At 36.3% G+C, this 26,220-nt stretch overlaps 1 protein-coding gene across 8 annotated transcripts in view; it reads right to left on the minus strand.

The window, feature by feature from the left end:
- STK33 (serine/threonine kinase 33) overlaps nt 1-26,220 on the minus strand; it is a 172,840-nt gene that overhangs the window by 53,782 nt on the left and 92,838 nt on the right. For 7 of the 8 annotated variants that reach the window (XR_006208407.1, XM_042958654.1, XM_042958655.1 and 4 more), the window contains 7 exons: nt 23,266-23,656; nt 21,848-21,961; nt 17,457-17,570; nt 14,945-15,049; nt 9,927-10,065; nt 7,408-7,496; nt 5,158-5,242 (listed from right to left, as the gene is read on the minus strand). Coding sequence is in view for 7 of the 8 variants with exons in the window: in XM_042958654.1 (XP_042814588.1) it covers nt 5,158-5,242; nt 7,408-7,496; nt 9,927-10,065; nt 14,945-15,049; nt 17,457-17,570; nt 21,848-21,961; nt 23,266-23,490 (871 nt within the window). In the remaining variant the exon portion in view is untranslated. Of the gene's footprint in view, nt 1-5,157; nt 5,243-7,407; nt 7,497-9,926; nt 10,066-14,944; nt 15,050-17,456; nt 17,571-21,847; nt 21,969-23,265; nt 23,657-26,220 lie in introns of all 8 variants that reach the window. The other variant, XM_042958657.1, reaches the window with a different exon arrangement.

Consider the following 26,220-nt stretch of genomic DNA (forward strand, 5'->3'; position numbering starts at 1 on the left):
TAATTAACAAAACTGAGTAATTCATTTCCAAATCATTGAAAATTAATTAGTATTTTCCTTTAAGTAGCTACTTATATTCCTCAACTCTACTTAAACTCTTTAAATACTGAATCATTAGAGTTCAAGTTGTTCTGTGGCTTTGAGTCAATGACAAGGGCAAGTCTGTGATTTGATTCCACGAAGGCCCTCCACACTGTGTGCCCCACAAGGCAAGGGCCGGGATTCTGGGCCTTCATCTTTCAGAGCCATCTTAATTACCGGGGCGTTTCCACATGCACTGCCATCACAGCCCTCACAGGGAGGCAGAGGCCAGAATGACGGTGCCAGGGAGCCATTTAGGAAGTCAGCAAAGCTCTACAAACCATCTGTCTTCTCTCTTGTTCTCTCACTTGTTATCAGTGTAGACAGCTAATAAGCAGGCATAAAACTCAGGGTGCTTGGATATATTTTCCCCATGTAACTACAGACCAGATGTCTTTTGCCAACAGGAGGATATGAACAGAATCTAAAGTAGCCTTTTCCCAAATAAGAGAGAACAGTTTCGAAACTTTATATATCAAGTAGGAAAAAAAAAAAAAAAACAGAACTAAGTATACTCCTCAGCAATAGAAATGAATAATCCACTGACACAACATGGGTAAGTCTCAAAATCATGACACGGAACAGAAGACAGACACAAGAATGTACACTGATTCAATTTAAATAAAGTTCTAGGCAAGAAAACCTAAGATTTAGTGATAAAAGTCATCAGTGGTTGCTGGGGTCTGGATGGGAGACTGACAGAGAGCAAGACAAAGGAATTTTCCAGGGCAAAAGCGATGTTCTATACTTTCACTGGGGCGGTGATTACATAAGCACATGCATTTGTCAAAATGCATTGAACTTTACACTTAAAATCTGTGCATTTTATTGTACATAAATTTTATTTCAACAAAGATGTTTTTAAAGAAATCTATAAAAGGTACAAAAAGATTTGTCAAAGCCCCATCTTGGTGGATGACTTTAATAACTCTCTCTCTTAGAAGTCAACAGAAGCAAACAAAATTAAATTAATAATATGCAAAGTCTGAATCACAAAGGTATCACATTTGACTTTATAAATACACACACAGAGAAATTTTTGTGGTCAACAAACCAGGAATATATATACTTTCTAAATACCCAATGCAACATTTGCAAAAACCAACTATGTGTTCAATCACAAAGAACAATTCCTAGAAGCCAAAAACCTTTAAGTCACAATTGCTCAGGACAATGAAGAAAACCAGGCAGAAAAACCAAACGGCTAGGAAAACTAACACATATTCACATGAACATCAAACGTATCCCAACCACCTGGGAAACTCTAAAAGCACTTCTCAATGATTCCTGGATTAAAGACAAAAACTAAAATTATACACTATTAAAAAATAAATAATAGTTAGAAAGAAAACTGGATAGGAAAAGAAATGGTCAAAGAAATACTCAGAGGAAAATATGTAGAAAATAAGAACGCTGAACATAAATAAGCATTTAGCTTAGGAAGTTAAATAAACCAAAATAAAATATAAAGAAGGAATTCAGAAAGATAAAAACAGAAATTAATGAAAAAGCCAATCAAATAACATTAGACTTGAGCTGGTTCTTTGAAAGCCCAATAAATTGTCCTAACCACTAACAAATCTGATCAAGAAAAAAAATGATTAGTATTATTACAAGAGCTTAAATTGAGCACTAAGTGTCAGGTAATGTGCTAAGCACTTTACATATATTTTCTCTTTCAATTCTCATGTCAACCTGATAAGAAAGACATTATTATTACCATCCTAAATACATCCTCTCCCCTTCCCTGGTTTATTTTTCTTTCTTAGCACTTCTCTCTAACATCCCAGATAATACCAGACATTTTACTTTTTTATTTTGTTTAATGTTTGCACCAACATGACATTTTTTTCTATTTTGTTCACTGCTGTAGTCCCAATACTCAGACCAGTTCTGACACAAAGTAGACCCTCAAAAATTGTTTGATAAATGGATGACATACTCCCCATTATACAGATGTAGACTGCAACAAAAGCAGTCAGGTTGTTTTGCCCAGGTGTAAGTGACAGAGCTGGAATCCCAAGTTAGCCCAGTGATGCAGGACATATTGCTAATCTGCCATCATATGACCTTCTTAAAAAATATTAGGAATTATTAGGGGTACAGAACCACAGATACACTGGAGAATTACAAAATTGTAAGTGTGAGGTGCCTGGGTAGCTCAGTCGTCTAAGCATCCAACTTTGGCTCAGGTCATGATCTCACGGTTCGCGGGTTCGAGCCCGGCACCAGGCTCCGTGCTGACAGCTCAGAGCCTGGAGCCTGCTTCAGATTCTATGTCTCCCTCTCTCTCTGCCCCTGACCCACTAGTACTCTGTCTCTCTCCAAAATAAATAATTAAAAAGATTTTTAATTAAAAACAAAATTATAAGTGAATATAATATGCACATTTATGCCAATAAATCTTAAAATCTCAACATGATGAACAATTTTCTATCAAAACAATTCAAGAAGGTGTGGAAAACATGAATAACCCAGGATAAATTGAAAATATAATAGAAACTTAACCTACCAAACGGAATCAGGGCCAAAAAAACTTTAAGGGGAAATTTCATCAAACTATTAATGAATAGATAATTTCTGTTACTTTGTGGTTAATGAGCAGATCATTTTATTTTTTAAATGAGGCTAGCATAACCCTAACATCAAAAAAGAAAAGGGCAGCACAAAAGAAAGCAAGCTACATTCAAAGCTCCTAAATAAAGTGGTGACGAGTTGAATAGAGCAGTATATTAAACCAAGTGGAGTTTAATCCAAAGGTGCAAGGATAGTTCAGCATTTTAAAAACCAATTAATGCAATTAGTCTGCTAATAAATTTAAAGAGAAAAAATACATAATCATCTCCTAGGTACAGATTTGAATAGACATTTCATCAAAGATTATGAGTGACTCACAGCTACGTGAAAAGATGCTCACCCTCATTGGCCACTAGGAAAATTAAATTAGCAAATTAAAAAACCACAATGAGATACTACTTCACACCCACTACAATGACTATAATTACAAGGAAAGGTAATTATCAAGAGTGAGCAAGGACAAAAAGAAACTGGAACCCTCATACCCACATGCTAGTGGAAAGGTAAAATGCTATAGCCACTCTGAAAAACCACTTGGCAGTTTCTTGAAAAGTTAAACATAAATAATCCATGACCCAGCAACTTCACTCCTAGGTAGCGCCCAAAGAAAATGTGTCCACATGAAAATGTGGACCCAAAAGTTCATAGCAGCATTATTCATAATAGTCCCGAACTGGACACACTGCATGGCCATCAGCTAACAGATGAACAAAAGATGGCATGTCCGTGCAACAGACAACTGTTCAGAAACATAAAGGGACAGACTACGGCTACAACAGGAAGGTACTGCAAAGACATTATGCTTCAGTGAAAGAAGCCAGACATAAAAGACAACATATGGTATGACTCCGGTCAGACGAAATGTCCAGGAAAGGCAGATACAGAGAGGCAAAAAGATTAGTGGTTACCTGGGGCTGGGATGGGAATGAGATTGAGTACAAATGGGCAGGAGGCAATTTTCTGGGATAGAATTACTCTGAAACTGGACTGTGGTGATGGTTGCACGAGTCTGCGAATGCAGGAAAAATCACTGAATGGTACACTTTTTATGGCATTTAAATTGTACTTCAGTAAAGCTGTTAAAAATCACACTTGGAAAAATGGTAAACTGTTGCTTTACAAAATATATTTAATCGGTACTCTTTATGATGTACCACTTGATGGCAATAAAAATGGACAAGAAATGGAAAGAAGCAAAACACACACATGATTTCAGCACGAATTCACAAAACCAATAATTAAGTTTGGGGTATGATTACCTAAGAGATATAAACACTCTAAGAAGAGTCCAGAAAACCAATAAAAACTATAATCTTTAAAGATAAGAACTGCGAAAAAAATGCTAAAACAACGAAATTATTTGACCTAGGAAAAAGAAAAAGTAGCTTGATTACAGGGCCATCAAGTCAAATTATGGCAAAATCAGACTGCTCAGGTTTTTTTTTTCTGCTTTTTTTAAAATTGAAGTATAGTTGACATACAACATTCTATTAGTTTCAGGTGTAGAACATAGTGATTTAATATTTATATATGTTACTAAATGATCACCACAATAAGTCTAGTCACCATCTATCGCCACACAAAGTTATTACAATGTTATTGACTCTATTCCCTATGCTGTACTTTACATACCCGTGATTTAATTTATTTTATAACTGGAAGACTGTACCTCTTAATCCCCTTCACTTATTTTGCCCATCACCCCCAAAACTACCAGTGTGTTCTCTGTATCTACGAGTCTGTCTCCGTTTTGTTTTGTTTGTTCATTTGTTTTATTTTTTTAGATTCCACATTTAAGTGAAATCATATGGTATTTTCCTCTTTCTGTCTGACTTCTTTAACTTAGCATAATGCCCTCTGGGTCCATCTGTGTTGTTGCAAACGGCAAGATTTCATTCTTTTTCATGGCTGAGTAATTACACATACTCAAACATACCACATCTTTATCCATTCCTCTATCGATGACACTTAGGCTACTTACATAGCTTCGCTACTATAAATAATGCTGCAATGAACATGGAGGTGCACGTATCTTCCCAAGTCCGTGTCTTCGTTTTCTCCAGGTAAATACTCAGAAGTGCAATTGTTGTATCACATGGCATTTCTATTTTTAATAACCTCCACACTGTTTTCCACAGTGGCTGCATCAATCTGCATTCCCACCAACAGCATACGAGGGTTCCCTTTTCTCCACATCCTCGCCAACACTTACTTGTCTTTTTGACAGTAGCCATTCTGACAGGTGTGAGGTGGTATCTCATCGTGGTTTCGATGTGCCTTTTTCCCTGATGATGAATGATGTTGAGCATGTTTTCATGTGTCTGTTGGCCATACAGATGTCTTCTTTGGAGAAGTGTCTATTCCACTCTTCTGCCCACTTTTTAATTGGATTGTTTTTAGTGTTGAGTTTTAGGAGTTCTTCAAATTGCTCAAGTTTTAATCTACATTAGTTGTTCTACTCCTTTATATAGAAAGATCATTTTAAATCTATGAACTTACCCATATAGATAGGAGTCCCACATGTGGTCTGCAGCATGGCTTCACTCCTACCCTGCTTCTTCACAGCTAAGCCAAAATCAGTCACCTAGAAGAAGAAACCCAGTCACCTGGTTTCCTGTCCCAGAGTTCACTCATTCTGAAAGTAGGAGTTCTAATCGCTTCTCGGCCTTTTGGCTAAGATCAAGTGTGAAAGTAGGAGTTCTACCGCATTGTAATTGCACTGTATTTAATTCAGGGATTCTTGAGGATGGAGGGGTTTTATTTGTATTACTAATAAGGACTTTGCTTTCACTTCCCTCCCACCCCTCTTTGTGAAGAAGAAAAACCTTGCTGGTAAAGAGAAGGCTGGTTTCTCCTATCTGGAGCAAACACCCATGATATTGATTGATTGTTCCTTCTAATTAAACTTACCGGCTCAACATGGGAAGTTCTATTTTGAAAGAAGGCATTTAGCTTTTTCAGATTAAAAAAAAAGTTATTTTTAAAAACCTCTTTCATTGTAGAATGCATTCTGGCCTTAGTAGGTTTACTCTCTATTTTTCTGACACTCAAGCTCTGTTCCAGTTTAAAGCACCGTTATAAATGCAGTCATTATCCTTGGCAGCACTCACAGAAACGGCCCCCTTTTTAAAATTACTTATAAGACACTATCTCTGGTAAATACCATCTTCTCTTTGCTATGACTTCCTTTGTGTTTCTAGAGTATACTAACTAAAACAATTACGACGCTATTAAAAACTACAAGAAGCAAATTAACAGGGAAAAAAGGCGACCGTAGAGCTAGAAATACACGGGAGGCCCTGCTGCGACTGCGCTCTTCCTGCTCTGTTCCAAATCGTGGTCAGGACACAGTCGGTTATTAAATATTCAGTATGTGCCCTTGGTCTTGTCTCCCAAGTTGGAACAGCCTTGGGCTGAAAGCAAAAAAACAGGCACATTTATTGATCATACAACCAAAGATAGGCTCGTGGTCCACAGACACAGAATGCAAAGTTTCCAGGGCCTTCTGGAGTGAGAAAATGTTCCTATCAGTACGTGATACCACTATTTTTCTAAACAGAATGATTGATTTCTCCAGGAGTTTTCACAATTATCTCACTTGGAGGATTATAATATGTATCTTTTCTCCACAGAAAATCTACACAGATATCAAATATACAAAAGGTTTCACGATCAATTCAGTTCTTTAGAGAGCAATCATTCCCTCATTTACCAAATATTAAGTGAACACATACTATGTTTTCAGACATTACTCTAGGTACCAACAATCAATAAAACATGTATGATTCCTGCCCTCACAGAGTTTAAAATGAAAATATTCAAGAATATTTATTTACTTTGGTAAAACAATGCTGTTAAACTCACTTATATTACATAGAGATTTAGCTTCTGCAACAAAGTGAGTTATTCACAGACATTTTATTCCTAAATTAACACATTCATATATTTTGAAAGCAGCCACTATTAAAGTGCTAAGTAATAAATAATGTATCCTATCATTTATTTGACATTAAGGAACACTTAATTTGAATAAAATCTTGAGGAATAAACACTTGGCACATTAATTGTGCTTAGGACATAAATATTAATACCCAGGAAAATTTTCAATGAGAAATACAGACTTTAGTGTTAATTTAGTATCAAAGGCACAGCCAAGGTGTTTTTTTTTTCCTCTAAATCTGTAACACATTTACATCAAATTACCAGGCATAAATTTGAAATTAATTAGAATTCAGAGCATCTGTTTGCTTCTTTAACTAATGATTTAGAACTATCCAAATGAATATCTACTTTAAAAGAGATTCAATAGCACTACCTAACTTGTAAAATTATTCTTGTCAGTTACAACCTCTTTTGTAAAAATTTTATCTTTATTTTATTTTGTTTTAACTTTTTAACATTTATTTACTTTTGAGAGAGAGAGAGAGAGAGACAGCACGAGCTGGGGAGGGGCAGAGAGAGGGAGACACAGAAGTCAAAGCAGGCTCCAGGCTCCAAGCTGTCAGCACAGAGCCCATTGTGGGGCTTGAACTCATGAGCCGTGAGATCATGACCTGAGCCGAAGTCGGATGCTCAATTGAGCTACCCAGGTGTCCCAAGTTTTATTTTTATTTTTTTAGCACAAGACACTTATTTTCTGGCTGCTCAAAAGCTTCCAAAATATATTTAAAAAGAGGATGTACTTTGCCACTTTGCTATCAAACTGTTTACAGGCAAATATTTACCATGATTTCTAATACCTTATCTTACCTTTATATTTAAGTTCATTTCATTGTTATCATCAGTAAAGCTGCTTTTGACCATTATGTTTTCCAGTTTTAGATCTCTGTGTACTATATCTACCAAGAAAAGAAACAACAAATCAAATGAATAGTGAATGACAGGAGAATAGAGGGGATACAAATATAACAAATATATATAGCTGACAAGTTAATGCCCACTGTTAAAAACTTTGGAAAAATAAATAAATAAATAAAACATACATACATACAAAACTTTGGGGAGGGCCAAGCACAATTCTGTCCTGTTCTATTTCCTTCTATTCAAATCCCTTTTCTCCACGTGTTTAACTTTAAGCAGCCCTTTTCTTTAATTCTGTCTTCTCCCCCATCCCCCTACTGCTCTAGCAGATGCTCTTCATGACTGGTGGCCTCATGAGTGGGACAGAGGATCCTGCCCAAAGTCTGGCATTCCCAGAGGAGGGAGACCATTGTAGTTACAAACCCAGTAAGGTTTCCCATATCCTTAGGTCTTCAAATAGAGGATTACTTCTTTACTTCCATGCATATGTTATTGCCAATATAAACATTTAACATACTGCAACTTAACTACATGTATACAAACTGCACTCATTTCAGTATATTTTTCTACAACATAAGCACAAACTTTCCTAACTCTTTATATGTTAAAATACAAAGCAAACAAACGAAAACCCCGAGACACAAAATCTCCAGTTGAACATGTCAGACATCAGGTAAGATTTTATGTACATGCAAATAATCATGTGCCAAAACATTTCCTCTGCAAGTGACTAATTCACTTCATATCCATAGCAATCATTTCCCCAGACTTAAAAAAGTTACACGTACAATTGCTGGAAAAATGTAGCTGAAGAGCCCTGGAATGGCAATTCTACCTAATCACTTATAGTTCCCTTACACAGTTCCCAACCTGTGTTTTTGGAATTTTTATGTTTCCGTTACTTTGCTTACTTATCTCTTCTGACATAAATACCACCCAATAAGTCTCCCTACTGCCTCCATCATTCTTTTTAATTGTTTTCTTTGCTATTCTTGCCCACTTCGGAATAATTTTATCAAGTTCCATGAAAAATCCTGTGGAAATTTTGGTTGGCATTATACTGAATTTATAGCTCAATGTGGGAGGATTGACATTCATATAATATTAAGCCCTTGATTTCCTGCCCTTGCAAAACTGTTGCCCCTGCCTGGAAAGCCCTCCCCTCTTTTTTGTCTGAATTTGTATTCCTCAGCTCAAATTTGTTTCCTCTGTGAATCCTTCTCTGGCTTTTCAGGTCAACTGAGGCACTTACATTCCTATGCTCCTTGCGCTGTATATGGCTCTCCATTAGAGAAATTATCACATTGAATTACAGTTTGCTTTCTATACTCAATCTCCCACTAGGCTGAGTGCCTTAAGGGGCGGGGCCTTGTCTTTTAATCTTTCTAACTCTGGATCAAACCACATGTAGAACTCCCTCAGGAAATATCTGCGGAATGGACCCCTGGGTCCATTCTAATACTAGCTCTGCCACACCTCACCATGTCACTTCACCTCTCTGGAACAAACTTTTCTCTCATCTGTATAATGAGAAGGTGTTAAAGTCACGTGAGAGCCAAATTAACCTTGAAGAGAAAAAGGAGGTGCCTGAGGAAAAGCAGTGGCAGTAACATCAAAGAACAGTAAAGCAATTAGAATAATTTTTACATGTGGCTTTTAAGGTAGTGAACCTATTCTGTATGATACTAGAATGGTAGATACATGTCATTGTATGTTTCTCAAAACCGACAGAATGTATACCACCGAGAGTGAACCCTGATGTGAACTATGGGCTTTGGGTGATAACAGTTTGTCAGTGTAGGCTCATCAGTTGTAACATGTGTACCATTCTGGTGGGGATCTTGCTAACTGGAGGAGGCTGTGCATGTATGGACAGGGGTAGACGGGATATCCCTATACCTTCTGCTCAGTTTTGCTACAAACCTAAAACTGCTGTAAAAATTAAATCTAAAAAACAAAAAACAACAAAAAAGCCTAGAATATATAGATTTTAATATATAGAATATATATATATATATATATATATATACACACACACAGAATATATAGATTTTTATTTAAATTCCAGTTAGCGTGTAGTGTATATAAGCATTTAGTGTAATATAAGTTCCAGGCGTCTAGTGATTCAACACTTCCATACAATGTAAGTGTTTTGAAATTTCACTTTTATTATTGACTTGTCTACTTTTGTTTTGATAAGATGAGCAGCTTTTCAAAGTGTTGAATAGAAATATTCATCCTTGTCCGTGTACAATGTAATGTATACTTGCCTTGTTTCTAATTAAAATATATTTATTATATTTAATTAAAGTTTTAAAAAGAAAACTACTTTAGAAAGTTTTTTAAAATAAAATTTTCTGTTTTAGTGGGGATTATTTCTGTGACTATGAATCCTGAATACAATCACTCTTAAACAAAAGTGCTGTCTGCATTCATGGAGTCAACGAGCTGAATGACCCTCTTCTTACCCTTATTGTGAAGATATGCTATAGCTGATGCGAGACTTTGAATGATCCACCTTGTCTCATTCTCTGAGAAATGCCCTTTCCTATCCAGAATTTCTTTGAGTTCTCCATCCTCACAAAGCTCCATCACCAGGTACATTTTCTGACATTGTATTTTTGAAAAGAGAGAGAGAGGGCAAATTATACAGTTGAGAATTTTTAAAATGTTATATATTGCACATACATAGTAGAAATATTATCATAATCTAAATCATCAATCTACTCATTCAAAATTATTTATTACCTATCATGCACAAGATACTCTGCAGGATGCCAGAGGAACAACGAGGCATAAGGCATAGATCTTAACCCTGAAGGAGTTCACAGTATAGTCAGAAATACAATATCGTATGGTACGTGTTAATCAAAGAAGTATAGCCAAAATGCCATGAGGTTACAGAGGAAAGGAGCCTCTGTTTAAAGAATGCTCACTGAGGAGGTAACACTAAACGCAGGTTTTTATACCTGAATCGGGACTTATGCTTAGAGAATGGGGTAAGAACAGGATTAACACATGGTATTTGCAAAAACTCCAAAGATTGAAACAGCACTGACTGTTGAAAGAAGAACAGATATCTCAGTGTTACTAGTACTGGGAGTTTGGTAGGGTGGAGAACAGTGGAGTGGAGAGGGGCGAGGCTAGGAAAAACAGGTTAGTGCCAGGTTGTAAAGATTCTTGGATGTCACACAGAGGAGTTTGCAATTTTTCCCCCATATGCAGTAAGGAGTCACTGAAGTCTTTTAAGCTGGTGTCTGGAGTGGGGGGAAAGGTGTGTGCTATTGTTAAGTCTGCCTTTCTAAAAGAACACTCTAACAGCAATGTAGAGCAGGGCTCAGCAAACTTTTTCTCTAGAGGCCTGATCCAGATAGTAAATATTTTTGCCTTTGTAGGTTGTACAATCTCTTTTGCAACTACTCAGCTCTGCTGTTATAGCATAACAGCAGCCATAAACAACACAACAAAACTTTATCTATGGACTTTGAAATTTTAGTTTCATATGCTTTTCATATGCCATCAAATATTTACTCTTTAAATTTTTTTCAGCCATTTAAAAATGTAAAAAAACGTAGCTTACAGACCATAAAAAAAATCGGCAGCATGCCAGATTGGGCTTGCATGCTATAGTGTGCTGACCTTTGTTTACGGGGGGTAGATGCAAGGCACAGAATGGACACAAGAAGGGGAAGAAGAAAAATACATGAAAATTACCTAGGAGGAAGAAACAGCGGGACTTTGTAACTAACTGGTTATATACAGGAAAAAGCCAGGGGTAAAATGCCTCTTCCATATTTGCTGTTTATGTTGATGCATATTAAGACCACTTTGGGTTTTCTAGAAGTCATTTCTTCAGTCAAAAAGATTCACAGTCAACTAAAATGCAAGCCTTTTTCATATCTGTTGCTATTCAGTCGTAGACTACCCTCCATGGCCCCCATTCCACCCTCCACAGCTAAATTTTTGTAATTTCTTTTTTAATTTGGGGGTCTGATTATATTCTATAGCCGCTACTAATGCAGCATCTGTATTCAATCAGCAAGCATGAAAACAGGAATAGAAGATTAACACCCTTTCTTCCAACAGTCAAAATTCAAATCCACTAAACCTCAGGATGCTTTGGAATTTCAAAAGTAACTAAAGAATTGTGCAAAGTCTAGCACATAAATAAGCTTTTGAACTATGCCATCGTATTTCCACTGATAGCACTGTAGGGATCATAAGTGGTATGTGAACTATTTGGAAAGAAGAGTTATTTTAGCCGTGCTTACAACATAAATTGATGTCAAGTTTAAATATGAAAGTTGATAAAAGGTATATCAATCAATAAAAGTTTTTTATAAGTCTTTTTATAATTATTAGAAATCATTGTGTAGATCTGGAGAACATTTGGATTCACAAAAAAACCATAACATAGTCTGACTTAATGACAGTTCTAATACCATGGTCTACCCAATCAGGTAACAATTTCCATTCATCTTTAAGATGACCTAGAAGGTCTAAGTATTTGAGTTGGGGAGGGAAGGAGAGGGGGCAGATCTGACCTATGTGAATCAAGGGCCAGCAGTACATTAAAAAACAAACAAACAAACAAAAAAACCCACCACAACAAACCAATCACAGATGATAATTTCCTCTGCCTTCAAACTATTCCAGATTTGGACTCCCACCTGTGCCCAAGATGGAGTAACAGAGACTAGACTGACCCTCTCTCCTGAAACAACTTAAGAAATGGACAAAATATATAAAACAGCAATTTTCAGACATTAGACATTAGGTAGCATAGGGTGATGACTCCTGAAAGAGGGGAAACACATGAGCCAAGCCCCATGATCATCCTACCTAACTGTCCAGAGAGGATCTGTAGGCCATGAGGCAGTGAGAAGGAATACAAAGAGAGCCTAACAGTCTCCATGAATTGAGGAAATTGAACAGGGAGTCCAGGAAGCGCAAGACAACTAAATTTCACAGGGCAGAGTACCAAAAGAAGAGAAAGCTGTACACAGAGAAAGCTCCATAGATTTGCAGAGGCTCCCCGTCAAGTCTTCAGCAGAGTCCTGTTCAGTTTATGTGTATGAGGGAACTACCCAAAGCTGGGTAAAGAACCATGCAAGAGAAGCAGAGGGAACAATAACTGGAGCTTACACATGGCCAGAAAGAGCCTGTATTCCCATTAGCCAAAGTGGAAAAGCTCATAATTCACAGGACATCAGGTAAAGTACTCTTAAAGGGTCTTACTTCTGTAGTAAGAAAAAATTAGCCCTAGATCAAAGACTGCTCTGGTATCATCTAACAAAGCTTAAACAAGCTTCAGAAGTATCAAACTGTTTCCAACTAACTATGTCTTGCAATAAGGCTCAAGAGAAGTTATAAGAATATAAAAATATCTAGCAACCTACCAAAAACTAACAGGCATACAAAGAAGCAGGAAAATATAACCCATAATGGAAAAAAAAAATCAGTCAATTGAAATTGACCTAGAAATGACATATATGATAAAATTAGTAGAAAAGAATGCTATAAGTTATTATAACTATATTTAAGGAGGAGTAAATATAGAGCATGTTAAATAGAAACATGGAAGATACAGAAAAGAATCAAATCAAATTTCCATTGGAAAAGATAAGTAGCACACATGATGTTACAGAAAAAGAGATTACTGAATCTGAAGACATCGCAAGGAAAAGTATACCAAAGAAAACAAAGGAAAAAGTAAGCTGTGGACAATATCAAGCAACCTAACATTCTAATATGGATACTTGAAGTAGAAGGCAGAAAAAGCATTTGAACAAATAATGGCCAATGATTTGCTTAAATTTGATAAAAACCATAAACTCACAGATCTAAGAGGCTCCATGAACCCCAAGCACAAGAAACATGAAGAAAACTACAGCAAGGCATAATATAATCAAATTGATTAAAACTGATGACAAAGAGCAAAACTATTTTCACATGATTTGGGGATTAAAAAATAACAACTCGAAGACTAAAAAGAACAGACTCTTGGCATCATTGCCGTATGCTGCTCCCATAAAGGATGACTGTGGCCTTTCATAGTTATCAAGCACTCCTAATGAATCAAGCATAATACATAACCCAAACTGACTAATTCTGCCTCAGAAACTGACAAAGGCAACAAAGAACAATAGCTAACAATTAAAGAGACAGATGCCTTATATCCATTTTCCCATTTAATCCTTCAACAACTGTAAGAATAAACCCACCGGCCCAATCAAAGGATGCAGAGACTCAGAGCACAGTGAAGTGAGGCTTTAATTAAACAACATTCTTGCAGGTGGGTGTCTGACAGACAGGCACCCTCAGGGCATTTACAGCAGATAATTTATTTCCTAGCACAAGAGTCCCTCCCCTGGTTCCTCACTGGCTGAGTACTACAGAGGTTACAGCCTTACCTCGAGTAAGGCAAAAAGTAATCTGATTGGAACAAATGTACATTCCCTGAGGTGACGCAGAGACTTTCAGCCCCTCCTCCCTTTGTTCTTTGGCTCATGCTCATTGCAAAGCCCGCGAAAATAAGCCCCAGAAACAGAGAGGGGAAGAAGAACCGGGAAGCGAAGTGTCTAAGGGTTTGGGACTCCATTGTGTGTGGGGGCGGGGGTGGGGAAGATTTGTACATATTTCCAATAGGTTGTAAACCTACTGTTACTAGACAGCACAGCTTTTATTTGGTATTTCTGAGAATGAATCGTCTCCCTTCTCACACAACCAAATGAGGTCGATACTATTATTAAACCCATTTTACAAATGAGGAAACTAAAGTATAGAGAGGTTGGATAACAACATGGTCTCCCGGCTAATAAGTGGTGGAGCCAGGATTCGAATGCACAGGCAATCTGAGCCCAGAGTCCACATGCCTAATCACTACATTATACCGCCTCCAAGCAGAGAAACGCCCAAACCCACAGGCACTAAACAATCTGGAGGCAGGATGGCAAATAACTCAGGCTTCAGAACAACTGTAAATAAAAATTACAGGCATTTAAAGAGAAGATTGATAACATCTAGGGAAGAAAGAAGATTAAACACATTGGTAAAACACAGATGGTAAAATATCTTCTACACAGTGCCAAATATACCTATGCCAACTTTCTTATAAAACTAACCTTGCAAAATTACAACAATATTCTAAGAGATTCTAATGGAGACACCAAAGCCCAAAACAAAAGGAAAGCCATCTCTAAGGAAGCTCTAATTACTATCTGTTTGTGTATGAAGTTGCTTCAATTGTAAACATTTGTTTTCAACAAGCCACCCAGAAATATCACTAAAGACATCAATCTAATCATCAGACACCTAATTATATAATCGATAATAAAAGTCCTCCAGAATGCCCTCATCAATCTCCAGTGACAGACACATGCCACGGACAGGAACACCTGTGCCCTACAGGGGTGACTGCAGAAGGGAGTGATGTTCATCTGTAATAGTAACAACTTTCAAAGTGCAGCACCTGAACAAGCCTTACCTTAGGCGTCTCAAACACTTGTTCCAGATGTATGATATGTTCGTGTTTCACACTTTTCAGGATATTCACCTCCCGTTCAAGTAGCTTCACAGCAGAGCTTCCAGCCTTTCACAATGAGGACGCATAGATTTCACATATGAATGTCACTAATACAAACCTCAATATAAAAGTTACAGTCATTTTTATATCTTTTCCTACATTTTCTGGAGAAGTTCCCTTTTCAAACGATAATATGCAACTTATTTCCACGATAACATTAAATTATGGCCCTTCTTTCCTTTGTCCAATTTTAAGTTATATATAATTTGGCCTCGAGCCACATCTGTTTCTTGGACTGTTTCTATAAATTAACCACAACATGGTCTCTGTCCCCTGAGAGAATTGTTCCAGTTTTTAAAATGCCTTTTGGTATTTCCTTCAAAATCATGTTAATCCTGTGATGTTAGCATAATAAAACCAAAATCTACTTTCCAGTGACATCATTTGGAGAAGCTAAAAACAAAATGTTTTTCTTTTGTTGTTTTGTTTTGAAGATATATGTGTGCATATATATATATATATATGCTTTTATTTACATATTTATATATTTGTATTTATATACAAAATAGGCAGTGAGATTCTACACCTAGCCCTGCAATATGTCACTTCCTGATACCCCCAGCTTCTAAGAGAGAGACAGAGAGAGAGATCTTACCTTCAAAAAAAATTTTTTAACGTTTATTCATTTTTGAGAGACAGAGAGACAGAGCACGAGCAGGGAAGGGGCAGAGAGAGGGAGACACAGAATCCGAAGCAGGATCCAGGCTCTGAGCTTTCAGCACAGAGCCCAGAGAGATCTTACCTTCAGACCAACCTAACTCCAGCTTTATCTCCTTACATGTAACCTTTAACCATACCTGATGGCAAAAGGCAAAGGCAGGCACATCCCAGGGAGCGCAAATCAGGGTACAATTGATTTTCTACAGTCATCTCAGAAATTCTAGAAGGGCCTTTTCTACCCTCACCACCATTACGACCACCCCAATCATCCCCCCTTATTGATATCTAAATTACCAGCATTGCCCTTATTCACATAAAAACATCCCTGAAAGGGACGACAAAGGTCTTATCCCTCTGCCCCACCCCCATGCCACCACCAAGGTTAGAAAATGCGTAATAGTTCTTCAAGGACTGCAAAAAGATGGATCACATGGCAAATTTTACCTAGTTAAAATTTTACCTAGAGTCATCCCTGCATCCAATTACCTTTACCCTTCAACCATTACCATCTCAGAATGAGTAGGAAACTGCCTACCACTACGCCCTAGGGTGAAAGTCAACAATTAAAGGTTATCCTAGAGGGTCAGGAGAAACAGTAATTGTGAGGAGTGAATTCTTATCTAGACTAGACATGGAAAGTTACCACAATTTCTCCTAATACAAGTCTCAATTCCATTCCTACCTCCCTCCCCAAATGGCCTAACATGCATATAATACAGTAAAATATATTGTCCAATTCATAAATTGAGGATATAAATTTATTTTACTATATTAGTGCCTATAAATGCTCATCATCAGTATGTGTATGCAAGATTTTGAAATCCTAAAGTTGCAAGCAGGTACCCTACTATATAACCCTAAAATCTAACCTCTAGCCCTCCCTGACGCCAAAGGGGCAAAGGAAACAACATCCCATGTAGCACGATGGTTCTAGAATTCTAAAGATTTCCAGAAAGTCTCTAGATCTCCCTTTATTAGGATTTGTATGTTATTTTATTAAACTTTAGAGAAAAATGGTATGTAATTTTCTATAGTCTGTTTTAAAGAATACATAAAACTTACTATTTCACTTTGTAAATGTAATATTAATCATCACAAACCCAAGGAAAAAAAAAACACCGTCTTTTGTCTTTTCCCAGGCACAGAGGTTTTTTAAAAGCTGATGAAATGATCAGGTGTAAAGCCTGAGAAGCTAGACGATCTCTTAAAGACAAGCCCAGTCATTGTCCACTCCAGGAGAAATCCAGTGAGAAAAACACTGGCTACAAGTAAACAGCACAGTTGACAGTTGCTGAAAAACTGGTTCAAATGGGAAGAGCAGGTGGGATGAATAATCAGAGACTTAGCTAACAATGAGGATATAGGGAATCAAAGGAGAGGAAAGGATAGGAGGAAAGCCGTTGGAACTACACTGGGAGAGAGCACTGAGACTTCAGTCTAGCTAAGCCATATCTAGCCCTTAGCCCTACAGCTACACAGACATAGAATCAGCCCTTACTTTCAACTCATTCCGAAGAACTTTACCCTTATTTGGTCATACTGGTTACATTAGCTGATCCTTCATTTGCTTTTCCCAGATACATGAGTTCAAGAATAGGTCCCTATTCTTGAAGGCTAGGGAAATGGCCACACTTATCCAGGGGAACAGCCCAGGTCCTGCCCTCAGAGTCAGCTGTTAGTGTGAAAACTATACCGCCTACCCCACCCTGCCCTGGCACCGTGCCCTCAGTGTGATGCTGCTAATAAGTCTTACCTTGTCTTTGTTCACTTTTTTAATTGCCCACTTAGTTTCTGTTTCCTTGTCTGTAGCTTCAAAGACCATTCCAAAGCTCCCTTGTCCCAATATTCTTCCAAAGGTATAGATTTCCTGGATAAAAAATAAGAGCTCCTTTGTCTCTTTCATCAGGTATTCATCAGGTATTAAAAATGAACACAGAATACTGATAGATACCCAACCAAGGGAAGAGAGTTTCTGCTCCAGGGTAAAATCAAATAGAAGATGCCACCTATTTGATATTAATTAACCAAAAATGAGTTTTGGCAAATCTCATTACTTGCCCTTTGGAGGAAACATGAACATGAACATCCCAATGGAGACATACAGAAAACCTCAAAAGTATCAAGATGAATCTCTTACAAACTACAATGAATGAAATGTCTTCATAAGAAAGAGGAGGAATGGAATATTAATGCATACATGAATGTGTGTTTGTGTGTATAAAATACATTTACCGAAGAAATTATCCCCAAATTCCTAGAGCTGTATTATAAAATCAACACCTATTAACCACTGAATACCTGCTTTGCTGTTTACCAAGTAACACTTTTTCTTTACTTCATTATTTCTATTAAAAAGCACTTTAGTGGTTTCATTCCTTTTGTTTTAGAAAAAGCAGTATCTGACAGAAATTTTAATGTAAGTCAGCACTGAGAAGAAAATACAAACCATCCATAGTAACGCTATCCAGACCAAGAATTCTTCCACATATTATTTAACTTCTGATGGTAACTGCACTTCCCATGATGAGCATAGCATAATGAGTAGAATTGTTGAATCACTAAGTTGTACACCTGAAACTGAAACTAATGTAACAGTGTATGTGAACTACACTTCAACTTTTTTAAAAAAGCATAGCACCTAGAACATAGTAAGCACTCAATAGAAGTTAAGATTATTTAAAAAATAATAATGCACTATTTTTGCCAACACCAGCATCCTGGTTCTCATTGTAAAATAACAAACATGTAACTCATTTACACTTTCTTTTCCTGTTTGGTTGGGGAAGTCAGTCTCCTTGATCCAAATCACTATCAGGGTATTAATAAGACTTTCTGGACACATGATGCCTGGGGACTATAATACGACAAAACATCTAAAGTAATGCCACTAGGTGAAGCCTCTGCTGGGTCAGCAAAGCCTTCCCTGGAGATGCTACTCTATTTCTCTGCAACCACTTTCACCTTTGCCGTGCAAGAGATAAATTAGCTGCTAATCTTCATATCTTCTGCTGCTTACGTTCCTGTCTTACTTTCATAAAAAAAGATTTAATGCCCAACTAATTACTTATCTCCTTCACGAAGGAGTTCCCTGACTTTGCACCTTGGTAATTGTTCCATTATTTTGACTTCCCTCAGAATGTATGCATTGGTCCTCACGTATTATTGTTACTCTCTTTCTTACAAATACTTTGGTTCATGTTTTTCTTCCAAGATGGTCTAGAAGCTTAAGAAGCTGTTTCTTCTGTATCCTTTAAAAAGCCTACCCTGAAACTTTGTAGGTAAAACATTCATGCTTAGCACATAGTGGGGAAAAGAAGGAAGGGAGGGAGGGAGGGAGGGAGACACGGAGGGAGGGAGGAAGGAAAGAAGGAAGGAAGAAAGAAGAAATGTTTGGCTTCAACATGTTAGACTTTCCTTAGATAGTTCCTTGTGTACATATTTTATACAAAAATGGATAAAACACAATTTCTGTTTTCTCAGAATTTGTAAGCTACTCAAGAGACAAGATTATCACTTAAGTTATAAAGTCTTAAGTTAAAAAAAAAAAATACAAAACAACATTGGGGCCAGAGACCACAGCTAAAATACTGGGAGAATAGGGGAAAACATTACAAAAGAGATGGCTTCTGAGATCAGCATGTGAGGGAACAAAAGCAAATAATCGAGAATCTTTTTTCTATCATCCAAGCAAACAAAGCAAGGAAGGCATTCCACAGGAACAGCAGTGCAAATATGGAATGAATGAATGAACGAATCAGTAAATGAATGAATCAATCAACAAATTCAGTCAGCAAGCCAGCCAGCCAGGAACCTTCTACATATATACACCTGTGAGAAGTGACAGACCAGTTATGTGGAGTTGAACCCTGGGGTAAGAATGTTGGATTTATGGTCTTGAATGATGCAAATGGCAACTCCTGGACTCACATAGGGTACATCCTGCCCAGGTGATGGTTCCCACAATGGGACCTTCAGTGATTTATAATTACTTTTTCCCTTCCTTCTTCCTACAACCACTTAATGGTGAGAATCAAAATCAGAAAAACTATGACTAAAAAAAGACAAATATTTTATTTTTATTATATTTATATGTAACTCCCAATTATGTATTATGAAAAATGAGTAAAATCTCAATTTAAATGGTCATTTATCCCTTTTGTTTTCCACAGAACAAAATGATATAAACTATATAACTATTTCTCCAATTTTTCTTGTTCTTTAAATGAGAAAACTCTCATTTGCTTTTTTAACATATAGAACCACAACTTGGACACAGTATTTTAACACTGTTTAAATAGGATATTTTAAATGAGGAATGGATATAGAAATAGCTCTATTGCCCAACTAGTTTTATAAACTAATCTTTTTCTTCAACTAACTGCTTTGACATAATTACATAGTGGTGAAAATAAGGAGAAAATTACTTCTTGTTTGTAATAATCTTAAGAGGATGCTATAAAAATGGTAATGTAGATCTATTTTTATTGACATAGAATGATATAGTGTAGAGTATGAATGCATGTATGATATGATCCCATTATGAAAATGTGGGTATGTGAAGGTGCTGACATTGATAACTGGAAAGATGGTCATCTAAACATTAAGAGTAGCTATCACTGGATAGTAGAATTTTGGATGACTTTAATTACTTTTTTATACTCTTCCAAAATGTTTAAAAACTTTAAAATGATCCTGTCCATTTAATAGGACAAGAAAAAGTTCAATTATGCTAGTTAAGACTATTTCCTTAAAAATATGTATATATTTGAAATGTTTCATAATTTAAAACAGGAAAAAAACTGGAAAGAAAAAATAGAGTAAGACATACATGTATAGAAAAAATAAAAGTAATAAATTTTAAATTCGGTTACATCTGGTTCATAATTTTTATTTTCTTCACTTTTCTATCTATATTTTCCTAATATTTTACAATGAACATATTTTGCTTTTATAAGCTCTTAGGGCTAAATTTAAAATTCAGTAAAGTTGTGGATTTTTGAAAAATACAGGTTATTTATCTATTTTTTTAAAATTATTTATCCACTTTGAAAGAGAGACAGAGAGAGTGAGTGGGGGAGAGGCAGAGAGAGAGGAAGAGAGAATCCCAAACAGGCTCCGTGCCATCACTGTAGAGCCGGGTGCAGGGCTAGAACCCATGAACCATAAGATCATGACCTGAGCCAAAACCAAGACTCGGCCACTTAACCTACTAAGCCACTCAGGCATCCCCCCCAAAAAATACAGGCCTTTTATTTAAAGTGGGAGAATTAAATTTTTCAAGTTAGAATTCTCAGGAAGTTTTTCTGATCACTTCAAGTAAATTGTCAAACATCTCTTAACACACTTTTTAAAGTTATTTAATGTTGGGGAGCCTGGGTGCCTCAGTCAGTTAAGCAACCAATTTTGGCTCAGGTCATGATCTCACAGTTCATGACTTCAAGCCCTGCATACGGTTCTGTGCTGACAGTTCAGAGCCTGGAGCCTGCTTCAGATTCCGTGTCTCCCTCTTTCTCTGCCCTTCCACCTCTCTCTCTCTCTCTCTCTCTCTCTCTCTCAAAAATAAATGTCAAAAAAAAGTTATTTAATGTTAATTCAATTTTCTTCTTCTAGTTGTTCTTATTGTGGTTCTTTTAATGTGATGTTAAAGGAACACATGTTAATTTCTAAAATGGTAATAATATTCAAACCATAATAATTAGAATCCTTAGAAGAGTAATATTGGTACCCATCCCATCACAGTCTAGAAAAAAATGGAGGGGTCCATGAGGAAAATTCTGGCCTCAGTACCAGTCATCAAGGAAATGAACAGCCAAACCATTTCAAGTCATCTGGTCTTTCTCTGTCTTCAAGAGGTCTACACAAAGACCCCAAGATTGTTCTCAGCAACAGGCAAGACATAATGACCAAAATGTTCTCATTTTACTACTAAAAATGTCCTCTGCTTTAATTAAAGTCTATTTGGTTCACTATAAGCAGAAAAAATAATTAGTCTGCATTTTCTTTGGTAAAGACTTCGGCATACTTGAAACTGATTAATTTTCTCTTTTCTTTCCTTCCTTTCCTTAGAAACTAATTTTTAAATCATTTTTGCCACTAACTATTGAGTTACAAGTTCCTAGAAGTTTCAGTTTGCTTTCTATATACCTGAATAGCAGCTCCGTTGTCCATCCTTATGTGAGGAACTTTTCCTTCTGTAATGTTTCCCCGACTCCATTGTTGTTGAGACGTTTTTCTCTCCACATTGGAGGTTTTCGAGGGCTTACACCAAAAGGAATAAAAAAATTAAGATATATTTGTAGTACAAATACAGTACACTTGTATCTTGACAAAATAAGAACCCTAATTTAAATAATATGACAAATCTTTAATGTGTGCTATATTTATTGTGTAAAAGAAATATTGTCTTTTTTTGTTTTTAAATGTGTGCTATGATATTTACTGTATAAAAGAAATATTGTGTTTTTTATTGTCTTTTTTAAAATTCTAAGTCCTATATGATTCATTGGCTTATTACGCTAGAAGAGACTATAAGAAGCCAGCCATTCAATCTAGTCACCTGAATCCAGGCAAGTCTACATGATAACCTGCATCACAAATCCATTAGAACCTACCTGATGATTATGGATAAAAAAATTGTGGTTTATATACACAATGGAATACTACTTGGCAATGAGAAAGAATGAAATATGGCCTTTTGTAGCAACATGGATGGAACTGGAGAGTGTTATGCTAAGTGAAATAAGTCATACAAAGAAAGACAGATACCATATGTTTTCACTCTTATGTGGATCCTGAGAAACTTAACAGAAAACCATGGGGGAGGGGAAGAAAAAAAAAGTTAGAGAGGGAGGGAGCCAAACCGTAAGAGACTCTTAAAAACTGAGAATAAACTGAGGGTTGATGGGGGGTAGGAGGGCACCTGTTGGGATGAGCACTGTGTGTTGTATGGAAACCACTGGACAATAAATTTCATATTTAAATAAATAAATGAATAAATAAATAAATAAATACATACATACATACATAAAAATAAAACTTACTGCTCTCAGTCTCCAAAGTTGTGCTGTATCAACTACAATCTTCCATACTGCCTCTTCTCCATAAAGGTAAAATACCCCGCAAACCAATCCTACCAGGTAGTCATAGATTGTAACTAACATACATCAGCTTTGCAAAGTATATTTGATATTCCATCTAGATAACCAGAAATTGTCATAAATAATAACCACCCTATATTTCACTATAACAATGGGCCAAATTCAGATTTAATCCAATTTGAAAGCCAATTCATTTCTGTATAAACCATTAAAAACTAAAGAAGCTGGAATAACATTCCAAATTATTTGTGATCATGGAAAATAACTCAACAGTGGATGGAATTATCATAAAAGAAATTACTAACCAATTTTGCTCACCTCTCACATAAGCAATAAATGTTCCTTTAATAGTTAAGAAGGCAATGATTTAGCTGACAAGGGACCAAGGGATATGGATCAAGCTAAGGATGGGATTAGGAAATAGGATGTCAACTTGTGTTGGGATATAGAAACTTCAATATTTACCATAACTTTCCCAGAGGCACTATCTGTGATGGGTTGGTTTTCTTTTTTTCTGTCTGCTGAAACTTCATATTCTGAGCTGCCCATGCTTGATTCTTGGGACATTTCCACCACAGAGATTGGAGAAAGCCTTCTTCTACAGGCACATACATACAGTACATCTTGCTTAGAAGTAGATGAACAGTTGGAGCATTTTGCGCATTGTTTACCAAACCCACTATTGGCCATTTGCTTAACTCTGCAACTAAAGCAACTTGAAGGAAAGAAGTTTCCACTCCTTGAGGAAAAGAACCAGACCAAAAGGGATAAGGTAAGCTGATGGTGAAAACTGTAACTTCTACTTGGTGAGGTCTTTACAGTACTGATGCACTATACTTATATTCACACATGAGAGCTGCAGAAAGAAAATAAACAATAATTTAGAAGGTTCTTTCTGATTCTGTCACCCTCCTATAAGTTAGAGAAAAACTTGGAGTTAGCACCGAAAGCATCCTGCCTATACATGAAAAGTTAATATTTACAACAAAATTAGGACATATTTCTAAAAACCAATGGATTTTCATCTTTCAAAATTTAATAACCATAAATTGCTGAAAAGCATCGTCTAGGGAAATCAATTTGGTGGGTTGACATCAATTTTTTTTAATTCTAAGAGGATATGAGTATTTTGCATATATCCTTGGTAACTTCTATGAAACTTCTAATTATGTAAATACACACATAGAGAATGTTTGTGTATGAGTATGTACTGAGTCACAATATAAGAGATACTTTTTATTGAAGTATAATTGACATATAATAGTATATTAGTTTTAGGTATACAACATAATGATTCAACATTTATATACATTACAAAATTATCACCATAAGTCTAGTTACCATCTGTCACCATAAAAAGTTATTATAATATTATTGACTCTATTTCCTATGCTGTACTTTTTACACCACTGTGACTTATAACTGGAAGTTTGTATCTTTTAATCCCCTTCACCTAGCTCACCCATCCACTCCCTCTTCTTAATGTGGGCTGTGGTAAAAAAAGAAAAAATAATTTAAAATAAAGGCTTAAAAATAGTGATGTAAAACATTCATTTACTGTGGTTTCAAAATTTAAACCTTACTCAGCTTATTATTAGGGCAAATTCATATTAACACCTTCACAATGGAGTAGACAATTTGATTTTATAAAACTACTTATTACTAAAGCTCTAAGGCAATATTAGAAGTATTTTCATTTTTATACTCAAATAGCAAAAAAAAAAAAAAAGAAAGAAAAAAAGAACTACTGGGTGCAATTTTTTCCTGAGCATAGAAACAGGTATGCCAAGCATACTGGACATACTCTACCTAACTAGAGTTATTGGCAGCTATATGGTGGCAAGTTGGAAAGATGTGAGCAAGTTGGAAAGATGGCAGCTATATGGTGGCAAGTTGGAAAGGTGTGAGTTAGTTCTACCTAACTAGAGTTATTGGCAGCTATACGGTGCAAGTTGGAAAGATGTGAGTTGGAAAGATGTGAGGAAGGAGAAATGTGCTCTGCAGTACATATAAGAGAATACCTTGAGAAACTTCCAGAAGTAACTGGGAGTACATTATTATGGTTTTTTACCATACTATTTCCTATATTACATAAAAGTATATTTTGTAGTCACAGATTGATAAGGCTAGGGATATATGGAATATACTTTTATCCTTTGAACTGGAATAGGCTTGACCAGGAGAAAAAGTTAGATACCTTTATTTCAGTGAAGAAATGTCTTTCTGGTTTTAGTTGTCTAGGACTAGTTTTCTAATCAGAAACAAGTGCTACCTTTTATCAATTCTTATCTATTGTGATTATATTTTTTCTCATTGGATCTTTTGATATGTTGTGTTCTTTAAAAAGATTTCCTAATATTAAGGCATTCTTACACTTAATAGTATGAACCCTACATGATCATGATGGATGATTCTTCTGATGCTAAAAAACTGATACATTTGTATTTGGGGCTTTCAATTACATTCATGCAATCCCTATCAAAATAACAACAGCATTCTTCACAGAGCTACAACAAACAATCCTAAAACTTGTATGGAACCAGAAAAGATCCCGAATAGCCAAAGCAATCTTGAAAAAGAAAACCAAAGCTGGAGTCATCACAATCCCGGACTTCAAGCTGTATTACAAAGCTATAATCATCAAGACAGTATGGTATTGGCACAAGAACAGACACTCAGATCAATGGAACAGAATAGAGAATCCAGAAATGGACCCACAAATGTATGGACAACTAATCTTTGACAAAGCAGGAAAGAATATCCAATGGAATAAAGACAGTCTTGTCAGCAAATGGTGCTGGGAAAACTGGACAGCAACATGCAGAAGAATGAAACTAGACCACTTTCTTACACCATACACAAAAAAAACCCTCAAAATGTATGAAAGACCTAAATGTAAGACAGGAAGCCATCAAAATCCTCGAGGAGAAAGCAGGCAAAAACCTCTTTGATCTTGTCTGCAGCAACTTCTTACTCAACATGTCTCTGGAGGCAAGGAAAACAAAAGCAAAAATGAACTATTAGGACCTCATGAAAATAAAAAGCTTCTGCACAGAAAAGGAAACAATCAGCAAAACTAAAAAGCAACTGACAGAATGGGAGAAGATATTTGCAAAGGACATATCAGATAAAGGGTTAGTATCCAAAATCTATAAAGAACTTACCAAACTCAACACCCAAAAAACAAACAATCCAGTGAAGAAATGGGCAAAAGACATGAATAGACAATTTTCCAAAGAAGACATCCAGATGGCTAACCGACACATGAAAAAATGCTCCACATCACTCATCATCAGGGAAATACAAATCAAAACTACAATGTGATACCACCTCACACCTGTCAGAATGGCTAACATTAACAACTCAGGCAAAAACAGATGTTGGCGAGGATGCGGAGAAAGAGGATCTCTTTTGTGTTGT

This window comes from Panthera tigris, chromosome D1, assembly GCF_018350195.1.
Source record: "Panthera tigris isolate Pti1 chromosome D1, P.tigris_Pti1_mat1.1, whole genome shotgun sequence".
Classification (NCBI taxonomy): domain Eukaryota; kingdom Metazoa; phylum Chordata; class Mammalia; order Carnivora; family Felidae; genus Panthera; species Panthera tigris.